General features: G+C 35.1%; 1 protein-coding gene across 12 annotated transcripts in view; it reads left to right on the plus strand.

The window, feature by feature from the left end:
- The window catches only part of Ercc8 (ERCC excision repair 8, CSA ubiquitin ligase complex subunit), a 74,235-nt gene that overhangs the window by 24,226 nt on the left and 36,815 nt on the right, over window positions 1–13,194 (plus strand). For 9 of the 12 annotated variants that reach the window (XM_004862894.3, XM_004862897.3, XM_004862895.3 and 6 more), the window contains 2 exons: window positions 215–316; window positions 4,723–4,846. In XM_004862894.3, coding sequence (XP_004862951.1) covers window positions 215–316; window positions 4,723–4,846 — 226 coding nt within the window. The remainder of the gene's footprint in view (window positions 1–214; window positions 317–4,722; window positions 4,847–13,194) is intronic. The other 3 variants (XM_087189579.1, XM_087189581.1, XM_087189582.1) reach the window with 1 other exon arrangement.

Here is a 13,194-nt window from a genome sequence, read left to right on the forward strand (position 1 = left end):
CCTTTCTCATTTGAAAACAAAGATGAAGTCTTATTCTATAAATATTAAGAAATCTTAGCTTACTGAAGTTTATTATAGTGCATGTTAGTGAGAATTAACTCTGTATTTATGATTGTAATACATTTGGATGTTTGCAGATTAACTTTCCATAATATATATCATCATAAATAAATGAAGTAATAAAATGATAAACTGTGAACTTTCTTATTATCAGCATGTTATCAGGTGGTTCAGATGGTGTGATTGTACTTTATGACCTTGAGAACTCCAGCAGACAACCTTATTACACATGTAAAGCAGTGTGCTCCGTTGGCAGGTGTGTATTGAAAAATGTAATTCATAAATTTGCAAACAGTTGAGTATTTTTGCATATAATGCAAAACATGAAAATGGCAGTTATCTGAATGGCTCAAGAAATTATTCAAATGATGTATTTATATTGATATCCCTTGGTACTTTCTTGAAAATAACTGAAATTCAAGTGTAGAATTTATTTTTAAAGTCATGTGGCTTCCCCAAAATAATCTTTGTATCAACTTTCAAAAGAAGTTTTAAGGCTTTTGATTATGTCTTTTGTTCTGTATCCAAAGAGCGTGCCTTAATAACTAGTTTTTAGTATCAGTTAAAATAAGGTTCATTTATGAGTCTTTCAGCTAGTTATAAACACAAATTAGGTTTTCCAAGTGATATTAATAGAAAAAAACAACTCAGAGCTAGATGTAATAAATGTATAGGCAATCTCTCACCCCCCTACACACGTCTTTACTTATTCAAGATGCTTAACTTTAAAAGAAAACAAAACTGTTGTCTCAACTTCTCTATTTAATGGTTTACCAGTCTCTTTTGTGACCTTGTGGTAGTTTTTCCATACTGATAGTTAATTCTTTCTCATCACCTGAATGTGTTCAACTATTGAGTATACATTTTCATGAATGGAGAATAAATGCTAAGGAAAGCATTCAAGTAAAGAAATTTTATAAACGTTAACATCAACAACCACTCTATTAAAGCTGCTCCTAAAGCACTAGAATTCGCACTTCAGTCTGTAGATATCTGCAGAGAGAGTTACAAGTGACTCTTAGCTCTGGCAGTTCTCGTTGGAAATACAGATTTGGAAAAATTGTTAGTCTCTCTAAGCTTCAGGTTAGTTTGTTTTAGAGATAATTTTACTTGCCTTGTCATTCTTTTTAAGAACAAATAAAACAATTTCATAACAAAATAATAAGCGAATAACAATAGTTAATGTAATGATATCATTATCTTCAAGGTAGAATAGAAAACACAGACCAAAAAGACTCTTTCAAAGAAGAAACAGATAACAGAAAACTTTTGCCTTGTCATTTTTAAAAGGCTTCTGTGATAAATATTTTTACAAGCATGTTGGAAACTATAAAATCACTATGTAAATGAAGAACAATATTAGTTATAGAAAGCTTATTGTAGAATAAAATATCACCTTAAATACTCTGGAAGTTGGTTTGTAATACACTTAGGCCATTTACATTCCCTCCCCAGCCTTTTACGCATAGAATCTGAATTTTAAAGTATAAGACAATTAGGTTAATTTGATTCATTTTTTACCTTATCTTAGCTAACATTCTAGTATTGACTTTAATATGTTATATAGAAAAATAGTATTTTCAAATATTCTACATCTCGTGAGAGAATGTGATCTGCTTTTTTGGTATGTAACATAAGTAAAAATGCTTGGTGTGGCCACTCTTGTTTTACTGACTATGACTTTAAATTTGAAAATGGGCATATAGTGAGCATCTTTACCAAGTGAGTTAAAATGACATATTCAATCAGTAGAATTTACAATCTAATTTTTAAAAATAATTTTAATAAAATTGTTATTTGGTTAATGTGGCTTAGACTTTTTGGATATTTATTGTTGATATACTTAATATTATTTGTTTTTCAGCAATAAAAAGAGTTTTCTACCAAAATTATTAAATGTGAATGAGATTAACATCCTACTTAGTAAGAGAATAATGTTATATTGGTCCTACTTTAAACTTTAATTTTAAAATATAAATGAGCTTTTATTTATGATCACTACATTAAAGCTTGGTTTTATTTAAAAGTGTTATCACTGTAAGAAAATCTCTATAGAAGTCAAGATTCTCAAGAGCCAATAAAAATCGATTCTATTTATTTTAAGCAGAAATTTATTGGAAAGATATTTAGTATCTCACATAACTGTCAAGAAGATGTGAGAATCAAACTTAGAAAACAAACAGAAAAGAAGTTACACTGCAAGAACAACTAAGTTTGGGTTTTGCTGCATGTCAGTAATACAGACTCAACTCCCTAGCCATGAATAATGGCTGGCTCTCCTTGGGATTTCATTATGACCTAAAAACTCAGAGTCTTACATATATCCTTCTCCTTGGTCCAAAAAAGGAGGAAAAGAAAGTGTCTGGAGTCCCTTTCTTTCCAAGAGGCAGGGGTTTGCTTTTCAACAAAAAAGGGGGGATTCCCACCAAATAGGAGTTTGAATGCGTAGCAGCTGAGAAAAAATGGCACATGTCTACTGCTATCCACCCATTTGGCTGTTCAACATCCCTATATATCTTTCTTGTCATATACCTCATCTTTTTTTAAAAAAGCTCCAGCCTAACCTACACAAATGTCCACTATACAAAAAATAAAAAATTATTCATCCTTCTCTACAAAGGATGATGATCCTGAGTCTATTTAATTACCACATCCAGCTCAAAATAAAGCCTGTTGTTCCACTATTTTCACAGGAATTTGTGTCAGTATCATGCAATCTATGGACAGTTATCTATACAGTTAACCTATATAAAATAGTGGCGGTAACTGAGGAAAAATGGGAAGTTAGTTAAAATATGTAAGTATATACATAGCAGAAGAAGAAAGGATATATGGGTAGGCAATATATTTTTGTAGCCGTCTTAAAGCCTGAGCTGGCATTTAAGACTTTGCTTCACATTCTTGTTCCTTCAGTTAACACCACAAGTGTTCAGGATTCTTTACCTACTATTGTGATGCAGACCTTTGTAAGGAACCAGGACAGGGACATTGCCGAAACCTCTGCCATGGGTCCTGGCCTCCTATAAGCCACCACAGCACAAGGCGAATTAAAGAACAGACAGGAAAAAAGACAGAGAGAAGCTGAGTCTTGGGGGATGATCAGTGCTGCTGATGGCAGCAAAGACAAAGGCCCCCAAGCGCATCCAGTGTTTATTGAATACATGCATGGGAAGGAATAGGGAGCAGGGTGTGCTTTGAAGGCAACTAGTGAAATACTGCTGAACACCTGGCATGATGGCACCAGGCAGGGCGTTAGGGAGTAAGCACTGTTTATTTTGATTGGATAGAACAAACCAGTACGGCGTGCAATTAGCAAGCCACCCACTGGGTCAGTGAGAAGCCCTAATTCGGGGGAAAGGATTTTAATTGGGGTCACGCTGACCTCAGCTGCACGTAACTCAGCAGGGTCCTGCCACTTCACAGACCAGGGCCTACATGTCTGTGGCAGCCATTGAGGGAAGAGCTATACTCAAGCAGTCCGCCATCTGACATGCCCATTGGAGTCATGTAGAGCTTCGGTCTGACTCCTGATATAAAACAATGTAGCTGAATTATGGAAAGCAAGAAGCAGGTGCTACTTGTAGCCCACTAGTATTGGGCAGGGATGTCTGCTACAGAGCTTCACCCTTGAAAATCAAAACCCATTATGGTTCTGTCTACATAGGAGTATAGTATCCTATTAATTTTTTTAATTTTATGTAAAAGGAGCCAGTAATATAAGAACCATATACCCATTACCCAACCTCACCAACTATCAGTCATAAGTAATCTTTTTTCTTCTCTACCCATACAAGTTTATTCTCAATATTATTTTGAAATAAATCCCAGATAGCATATTATTTCATCCAAAATTATTTGTTTGTATCTCTAAAACAAAAAGGATTTTTATAAACATAACCACAGTACCACTGTCTCACATACACAAAAATTACTGACATTAAATATCCAAGCAGTTGTCAGATTTTTCTCATTGTCTCGTAAGTATCTTTTAAAAGCTCATTTGTTTGAATTAAGATTTAATAGCATGACACATGTACAGTATCGATTACTGGTTCAAAGCATGTACTGTATCCTTTAGAACAGCACAACCCCTGGTGTGGTAATATAGCTCATGTCATAATGTATTCGTCAACAGATCATACTTCTGTGGTGATGGGACTAGTGAATCTCATGGACATCCACCAAGTGCGTTCTTCTGTTATAGTATAAGTTTCCTAATAACAAGTGGTATTGTGTGGGACACCACGGAAGTGGGTGAGACTTTCAACAATTTTAAGAATGGGAGTGCTAATAGAAAGATACTTAAGAAAAACAAATCCAAAACTAAAAGAGGAATCCAATAAAGACAAACTCCTGCTACCTGCACAACAGAATAAGTCCAGTGTAGCTGGCTGATGCCTTCAGGCTATACATAATAGAAAAATGGGAAGTCTCCCACATGGTGAGCCTTAGGAAGGGGCCTAACCACCGCATAATGCTATAGGAGCCTAAATCTGGAGATGTCTGGACATTCTCCCTGTCTCCTGGACAGCTTGGACATAAGAATGTGATTTAGGTGTGACAAATCATATTATACTGAAACTGCTACTTGTTCTTAATATAGTACCAGTTTTGAATCTCACATAAATCAATTATCTTTAAATTGTGATTGCTGTTTTGTAGAAACCATCCTGATGTTCACAAATACAGTGTGGAGACTGTTCAGTGGTATCCTCATGACACAGGCATGTTTACATCAAGCTCATTTGATAAAACTCTGAAAGTATGGGATACAAATACATTACAAGTAAGTACATTAAAACCTTTCCAGTTTGCTTGGTAGAATGAAGGGGGAATTTCATTCTAGACCATTTTAGTATGATTATTTGCCAAAATGTGAAACTAGTGTAGTAGTTAAGGAGAGATAGACTGTTGCTAATGTCCAAACCTCTCTATATCTCAGTTTTCTCAACTACAAAAGGGGCACCAACAATGGCATCTTACTAAAGAGTTGTGAGGATTAAATAAGCTGATATATGTAAAGTACCCAAAACATGACTAGCATATGGTAAATACTCAAGAACTGATAGCTATTATACTAGTTGAAAACTACTGTGGGCTATTGATTTAAGGAAGAACATTGGACTTAGCCACTATTGATCTGAAAACTTAAAGTAAAGTAGAGAGTGCATAATAGTTTCTATGATATGTGGTTAAATTTAACTTGCCAGTGCTAATCTTTTCCCTGAGCTCTACTCTCATGTTTCTCTACTTGTCTACAGAATCTTTTTACTTAAATATAGTGTCGTTCCTTCAAGCGTGACATGTTTCAAACTGAATGTCTTTCCCACTTCCACTTAGTCATGAAATCTTGGCAAATCTTCCTTCCAACTCTCTCATACTTCTCTTTTCTATTTCCCTCACCATCGCTGCATCAAGATTACTAACTGGTTTCCCTGCCTTACTTTTTTTCTCAACCTGTTTTCACAGTAAGTTTTTTTCCAGAATTAATCTTATTATACAGTGAATTTTATCATGTCTATATCTGCCATGATCAGATACCCAGATACCTGTAGGGAAGACAATGGGGAATAAAAGAAAGAGACCAATACAATATTCAAGGTACAAGAGGGACAGGGAGGAGTCTGCCTTTAGTGGACAGGCTAGACAAACTCCAAGGTGGACCTGCTTTTATTATTCAGCAAGAAGCACAGGGAAGGGGGTAGTGTACTTTTCCAGGAACAGAGACTGCAGTAAGACTAGGGTAGTAAAATAGAGAACAAGTTTAGAAACTCAAAGGGAATAACTTAAAGTCCTTCCCCATACCTAGATTCCTGCATTTTGTATTGTCCTCAGCAGTTGCTATTTGCCTCAAGAGCCCTGTGGTTACTTTCCCACACAGCCAGGAAGTCTGTAGCCTTTTGCATATTTGTCTGCTCCTGAGGCAAGTCAACCCAGGCCTGAGAATGCGGAGCCTGTGGCCTGGCCCCCACCAATTTATACATATCGTGCCTGGTCCTCAACATATACCCAAACCCTCTCCTGATTCCTACTATCTAAACCCAGCCTCAATTCTGATTTCTCCATAATTTCACCCCCTACTCCATGAACGGTAGCTTCTACCTGTTTTCAAAACAGCTGTATTCATCTCCTTTTACATCACATCTTGATTATGTTGTGTTTCCTCCTTCTGGTCTCTTTATGCACCTTTTCCCTTCTCTTAAGTTCACATCTTTTTATTTTACAACTACATTGAACCAGGAATCAGAACACTAGAGTTCTAATTCCATTCTACTGCTTATTTGATGTTACTTTACATAAGGTTAATAAGCAAAAAGGTCTCTTCAGCTATACCATTCAAGTATCAGACTACATGTTACCTAAGGTCTCTCCATATAATCAGTGATTGTAGCTTCTGGAGTTCATGTTAATGACTCTTTTAATTTTATGGCACTGTTTTCTACATCCCACACATTACTGTTTTATATCATTTCCAACCTGAATGTCTTACCTCTTTCTTGCCCAAGGAAAGGACTGTATTTTATACCCTACTAAATCAAATGCTGTGTGGAAATGCTGTATAAATACCTTAAGTAAGGATAACTAATGATTTAAGTAACTACATATTCATAACTAATAAATACTTTAAGGATAACTAATAACCTAAAGAAGCACATATTAATAACTAATAAAAACTTTAAGGATAATCAATGATTTAGAAACCCCATATTAATAACTAATAAAATTGTATAGACATGATTCTAGTCTGAATATCAAAAAGTGCTATGTAAATCAATATGGATTGAGTATGGTTCTAATAACTGCAGCTAAATAGATGTTCTAATTTTTTGACCTTGGTATATTAAAAAAGAATACATCATTGATCATTTTGGATTTATTTTTGTAATGACTGACCTTAAGAGTTGGAGATTATCCTGAATTATCCTGGTGGGCTGAGTATAAGGACAAGTGTCTTAAAAAGTGGAAGAGGGAAGCAGAGGAGGAGGGTTAGTGAATATGGAAGAATGGTCAGAGAAATGTAAAAGTGTTGACTTTGAAGATGAATGAAGAGACCCCACACCAAGAATGTAAGTGGCCTCTTCAAGTTAGACAAGGAAAAGGAAAGTATCCTTTCCTGGAATCTCCAGAAAGGAATGCAGCTTTGTCAACACCTTGATTACAGCCCAGTGAGATCTGAATGAGACTTTAAGACTACAGAGCAGTAAAATAATAAATATATGTTGTTGCAGATTACTGAGTTTGTGGTAAGTCCTTATCTCAGCAATAGAAAACTATGACAGAATTTTACAAAGGTACCAAATAAACTTTATGTTAGCTCAGTCCCTGACTGAATTGAGAAGCTCTGACTCTCTCCTACCTGACAGATAGACTGACTCCTCAGTAGGGAAGATAACATCATGTAGAACTTCTGGTACTCAGTCAGAAACTACTGATAGAGACAGACTGACATCTCCAGACCAAGATATCTTTATCAGTTAATTATTCTAAACATTTAAAAGAGAAATAGTACCAGTACTGTACAGAAGACTTTTAAGAGGATAGAGGAGGAAAAAAACACTTGCACTCATTTTATGAAGCCAGCACATATCCTTGAGTACAACAATTTCAAAAATATTACAGAAAAAATTACAGGCTGATATGACTTAGAGATACTAAAATGCTAAACAAACTACTTATAAATAGAATCTAGCAACATACAAGAGGAATAATGTCACAGTTACATGGTATTTATTTTAGGAAAGAAGGTTGCTTTCACATCTAGAAGCCAATTAACATAACATCGTATTACTACAATGGAGGAAAAAACCTACATGGTCATCTAAATACATACAAAACTTTGCTGTTTTGTTTTGGTCTTAAGACTCCTTTATTTTCTAAGTATTTTTATTAGTATATGTTTGCAATACATGTGTAATTTTTATTAGTACAATGTTTACATTCATTGTGTGGAGTTGTTACATGTACATGTTGTTACATATTAATTTCTTTTTTCATCCCTTTCCTTCCCCTTCTTCCCCTTCCTTCTATCTCTTGATCCCCTTCCCACTTGAGAAAGATTTATCTCCCTACTTCCTCTTATCTGTCTTTTATTTTGCTCCTTATTTATAGTTTTTCATGTAAGAGAAACCATTTAAGCTTGTGTGTCTAATTTATTACACTAAGCATTATGGTCTCAAAGTACATCGACTTTTCTGCAAATGACTCAAGTTTATCATTCTTTGTGGCAGAGTAGTACTCCATTCCGTGTAATTATCACATTTTCTTGTGCTGCTGTAAACATGGGTATGCGTGCTGTCACTATAATGTGATGTCTTTCCCTCTTTTGGGAAGATACCTATAAAGGGAATAGCTGGATCAAATGGAATTTCTAGTTATTTTTTGAGGAAACTGCATACTGATTTCCATAATGTTGTACTAGTTTACATTCCCACTAACCATGTAGAAGGGTTCATTTTTCCCCACAACTTTGCCAGAATTTGTTACTATTTGATTTCTTGATAATGGCAATTCTTTCTGAGGTAAGATGGACTCTTAGTTTTGTTTTAATGTGCATTTTTCTAATGGCCAATGATGTTGAGCCTTTCTTCATGTATTTATTGTCCATTTGTACTTCGTCTATGAAGTACCTGTTTATTTCATTTACCCATTTTCATTTGGGTCTTTGATGGGGGGGCTACTTTTTTTCTTTATAAATTCTGGATATTAGTCCTCTACCTGAGGAATAGTTGGCAAATTTTTTCCCCATTCTGTAGGTTGTCTTTTCACTCTGTTGGTTGTTTCTTTTACTATGGAAAAGCTTTTAAGTTGATATGATACCATTTTTCAATTCTTGGTACTATTTCCTGTGCAACTGGGGTTCTGTCCTATGACTTCAAGAGTTTTACCTAGTTTATCTCCTGGGAAGTTAAGTGTTTCCATTTCAACGTTCAGTTCTTTGATATGTTTTGATTTTAGCTTACTATGTGGTGAGAAATACGAGTCTAGATTCAATCTTCTGCATGTGGATAGCCAGTATTCCCAAAACCATTTATTAAAGAGGCTATCTTTCCTCTAGTCTGTTTTTTGGCCCCTTTGTCAAAGATCAAATAGTTGACTGTGCTTGGGTTTGTTCATGCATCCTCTTCTGTTCCATTGACCCTCATGTCTGTTTTTGTGCCAGTATCATGTTGTTTTTATCAATGTAATGTAACTTTAGGTCCAGGATTGTGATGCTTCCATCTTTGCTCTTGTTACCCAGGATTGCTTTTGGTCTTCTAGGTCTCTTCTGCTTCCATATGAATTTTAGGATTATTTTCTCCAGTTCTGTGAAGAATGCTGTTGGCATTTTGATTGGGATTGTGATAAATCTGTATATCAGTTTTAGAAGTTTGACTATATTGGTTCCAGGAACAGGGATATCTTTCCATTTTCTGATGTCTTCTTCAATTTCCTTTTCCAGCCTACTGTAGTTCTCATTGTAGAGCTCTGTTAACTTCATTTTAATTTTTCTTGGTGCTATTGTGAGTGGTGGGTTTTTTTCTATATTTTTCTCAGGGGATTCATTATTACAGAAACTGTTGATTTTTGTATCCTGATATATTACTAAATTCAGTTATTAATTCTAAGAGTCTTTTGGTGAAATTTTGGGGGGAGGTCTTCTATACAGAGGGTCATGTTGTCATCTGCAAATAATAATTTGACTTCTTTCCTATATATACCACTTATTTTTTATTTTTTATTAAACTTTATTTTTTTATTAGTACATTATTTGTTGTACATATTAATCACATTAATCATGGGGAATTTGTACCTGTACATAATATATCTTAATTCTTATTTTCTTTAACATTACCCTCCCCCTCTTTTCAGCCCTTCTTCTCCCATATGCAAAAGTTTTTCCATTTTTTTCCTTCCATTCTTTTTTGGGGGGAGTTTTTTTGCTTTTCTTTTTTTGCCTTTTCCCTTTCTTCCCTTTCCCCTCCCTCTTCCCATGTTGCTCTTCCCATTTGAACATGTTCGTCCTACTTTTCAATATCTATACTTTTTTTTTTTTTGGTACCGGGGATCAAACTCAGGACCTTGTGCTTGCAAGGCAGGCGCGGTGCCACTGAGCTAAATCTCCAGGCCCACAATATCTATCCTCCATTATGCTCCTTATTTATCCTTTGGGTTTCTCACACAAGACAAACAATGCATTATTTAAATTTGTGTGTCCAATTTATTTCACTTAAGATTATGGTCTCATTAGGACTGGGGATTTAGCTCAGTGGTTTCACCACCTGCTGCTCAAGCACAAGGACCTGAGTTCGATTCCCGGTACAAAAAAAAAAAGATTATGGTCTCAGTGAACATCCATTTTCCTACAAATGACTCATTTATTCTTCTTTATGGCAGAGTAGTACTCCACTGTATATAAATACCACATTTTCTTTATTCATCTTTTGATGGCCATATGGGCTGTTTCCAAGATGTAGCTATTATAAATTGTGTGCTATAAACATGGGTATGCATATGTCATTGTGCTTTTAACTCTTTTGGGAAGATATCCAGAAGAGAAACACCTGAATCAAATGGAACCTCTAGCTTTGGTTTTTTGAGGAATCTCCATACTGATTTCTATTGTGGTTATACGAGTTTACACTCACACCAGCAATGGAGAAGGGTTGTTTTTTCCCCACAGCCCTGCCAACATTTGTTATTGGTTGATTTCTTGATGATAGCCATACTTTTTGGAGTGAGATGGAATCTCAGTGTTGTTTTATTTTGCATTTCTCCAATAGCCAGTGATATTGAGCATTTTTTCATATATATATTTGCTGTTTGTACTTCTTCACCTGAGAAGTGTCTATTCATTTCGGATGCCCCATTTTGGACTGGGTCTTTAAATTTGGGGGGTCTGATTTTTTTTAGTTCCTTATATAGTCTAGATGTTAGACCTTTGAGGGGTACCTGATAAAAAATTTTTCCCATAGTATGAGTTCTCTTCAGTCTATTGGTGGTTTCTTTTGCTGTAGAAAAGCTTTTTTATTTGGTGTGATCTCAGTTGTTGATTCTTTGTGATAGTTCCTGTGCAATAAGGGTTTTTTTCATAAAGTTTTTGCCTACACCTTTGTCTTTGAGAGTTTTACCTATTCCGTCTTCCGGCAGATTAAGTGTTTCTGTTTTTATATTTAGAACTTTGATCCATTTTCATTTTAGTTTAGTGCATGGTAAGAGATATGGTTCTAGGTTTAATCTTCAGCCTGTAAAAAGCCAGTTTTCCAGCACCATTTATTAAAGAGGCTCTCTTTCTTCTAGTGAAGGAGTTTGGCACCTTTGTGAAAGATAAGTGGTTCAGTGTGCTTGGAGTTGTTTCTGCATCTTCTGTTCTGTTCCACTTATCTTCAGGTTTGTTTTTTTTCCCAGTACCATGTTATTATTTTTTTTTAATCATGGTAGCTTTGTGGTATAATTTCAAATTGGGGATTGTGATGCCCCCTGCCTTGCCCTTGCTGCCCAGAATTGCTTTTGCTATTCTAGGTCTCTTCTGGTTCCATATGAATTTTAGGATTGTGTTTTCTAGTTCTGGAAGGTATGCTATTGGTATTTTGATTGGGATTGCATTAAATTTGTATAACAATTTTTGAAAGTATGGCCATTTTCACTATATTGGTTCTGTCTATCCAAGAACATGGGATGTGTTTTCATTTTCTAATATCCTCTTTAATCTCCTTTTTTGAAGTACTGTAGTTTTCAATGTAAAGGTCTTTCACTTCCTTCATTAGATTAATTCCTAGGTAATCTTGATGCTATTGTGAAAGGTATTATTTCCCTAATTGCTCTCTTGGTGAGTTTGTTATTCATGTACAGGAATGCTATTGATTTTGGAGTGTTGACTTTGTATCCGTCTATGCTACCAAATTTGGTTATTAATTTTAGGGGCATTTTGGTGGATTTTGGGGGTGTACTATGTAGAGTATCATGTCATCAGAAAAATAATAATTTAACTTTTTCCTTTCCTATTAGTATTCCTTTTATTTGTTTCTCTTGTCTAATTTCTTTGTCTAATGTTTCCAGACCTTTGTTTAACAGGAGTTGTGATAGTGGGCATCCTTGTCTTGTTCCTGAATTTAGAGTGCAAGCTTTCAGTTTTTGACCATTTAGTATGATTATGGCTGTTGGTTTGTCATAGATGGCTTTTATCAGATTGAGATAAAGACCTTCTATTCCAGTTGTCTGTTGGGTTTTTATCTGAATGGGTGTTGGACTTTGTCAAATGCTTTTTTCTGCATCTATTGCGATGATCATGTGGTTTTTGTCCTTGGTTCTGTTAATATAGTGTATTACATTTATTGATTTGCATATGTTGAACCATCCCTGCATGCCTGGGATAAATCCTACTTGGTCATGGTGTATAATCTTCTTGAGGACTTGCTGCATTCTGTTTGCCAGAATATTATTGAGGTTTTTTGCATCTATGTTCATTAAGGAGATTGGCCCATTGTACTCTTTTTTGATTGAATCCTTCTCTGACTTTGGTATCAGGATAATGCTTGCTTCCAGGAATGATTTTGGGAGTATTTCTTTCCTTTCAATTCATTAAAGAGTTTCAGTAGTCGTGGCATTAGATCGTCTCTAAAGTTCTTATAGAATTCAGCTGTGAATCCGTCAGGACCTGGGCTTTTCTTTCTTAGTAGTTTTTTAATTACTTCAATTGTTTGACTGATTTTAGGTTATTTAAAAGTTTTATATCTCCTGATTCAACTTTAGTAATTCATATGTATCTAGGAATCTGTCTATTTGTTCTGAGTTTTCCATCTTATTAGAGTATAGGACAGGTTGATTTGTTGCTGCTTACCACTCCACCATCTTCCCAGAAGTCATTTCTTTTTCTTGTGAATTCTTCTTGCTAATGTTTTGAGTACTGTGTTGAACAAGAGTGGTGATAGTGGACATCCTTGTCTTGTTTCTGATTTTTAGAGAGAAAGCTTTCAGTTTTTCCCTGTTTAATATGATATTGGCCATAGATTGGTCATAAATGGCTTTTGTCAGATCGAGATAAGGTCCTGCTATACCTATTTTCTTCTGTTTTTATCATGAAATGATGTTGGATTTTGTCAAAAGCTTCTTCTGCATCTCTGCATTGAGATGATCATGTGATTTTTATTTTTGCTT

Source organism: Heterocephalus glaber, unplaced genomic scaffold (genome assembly GCF_053883595.1).
Source record: "Heterocephalus glaber isolate CG9 unplaced genomic scaffold, H.glaber_assembly_v1.0 deba00001543, whole genome shotgun sequence".
Lineage (NCBI taxonomy): Eukaryota > Metazoa > Chordata > Mammalia > Rodentia > Bathyergidae > Heterocephalus > Heterocephalus glaber.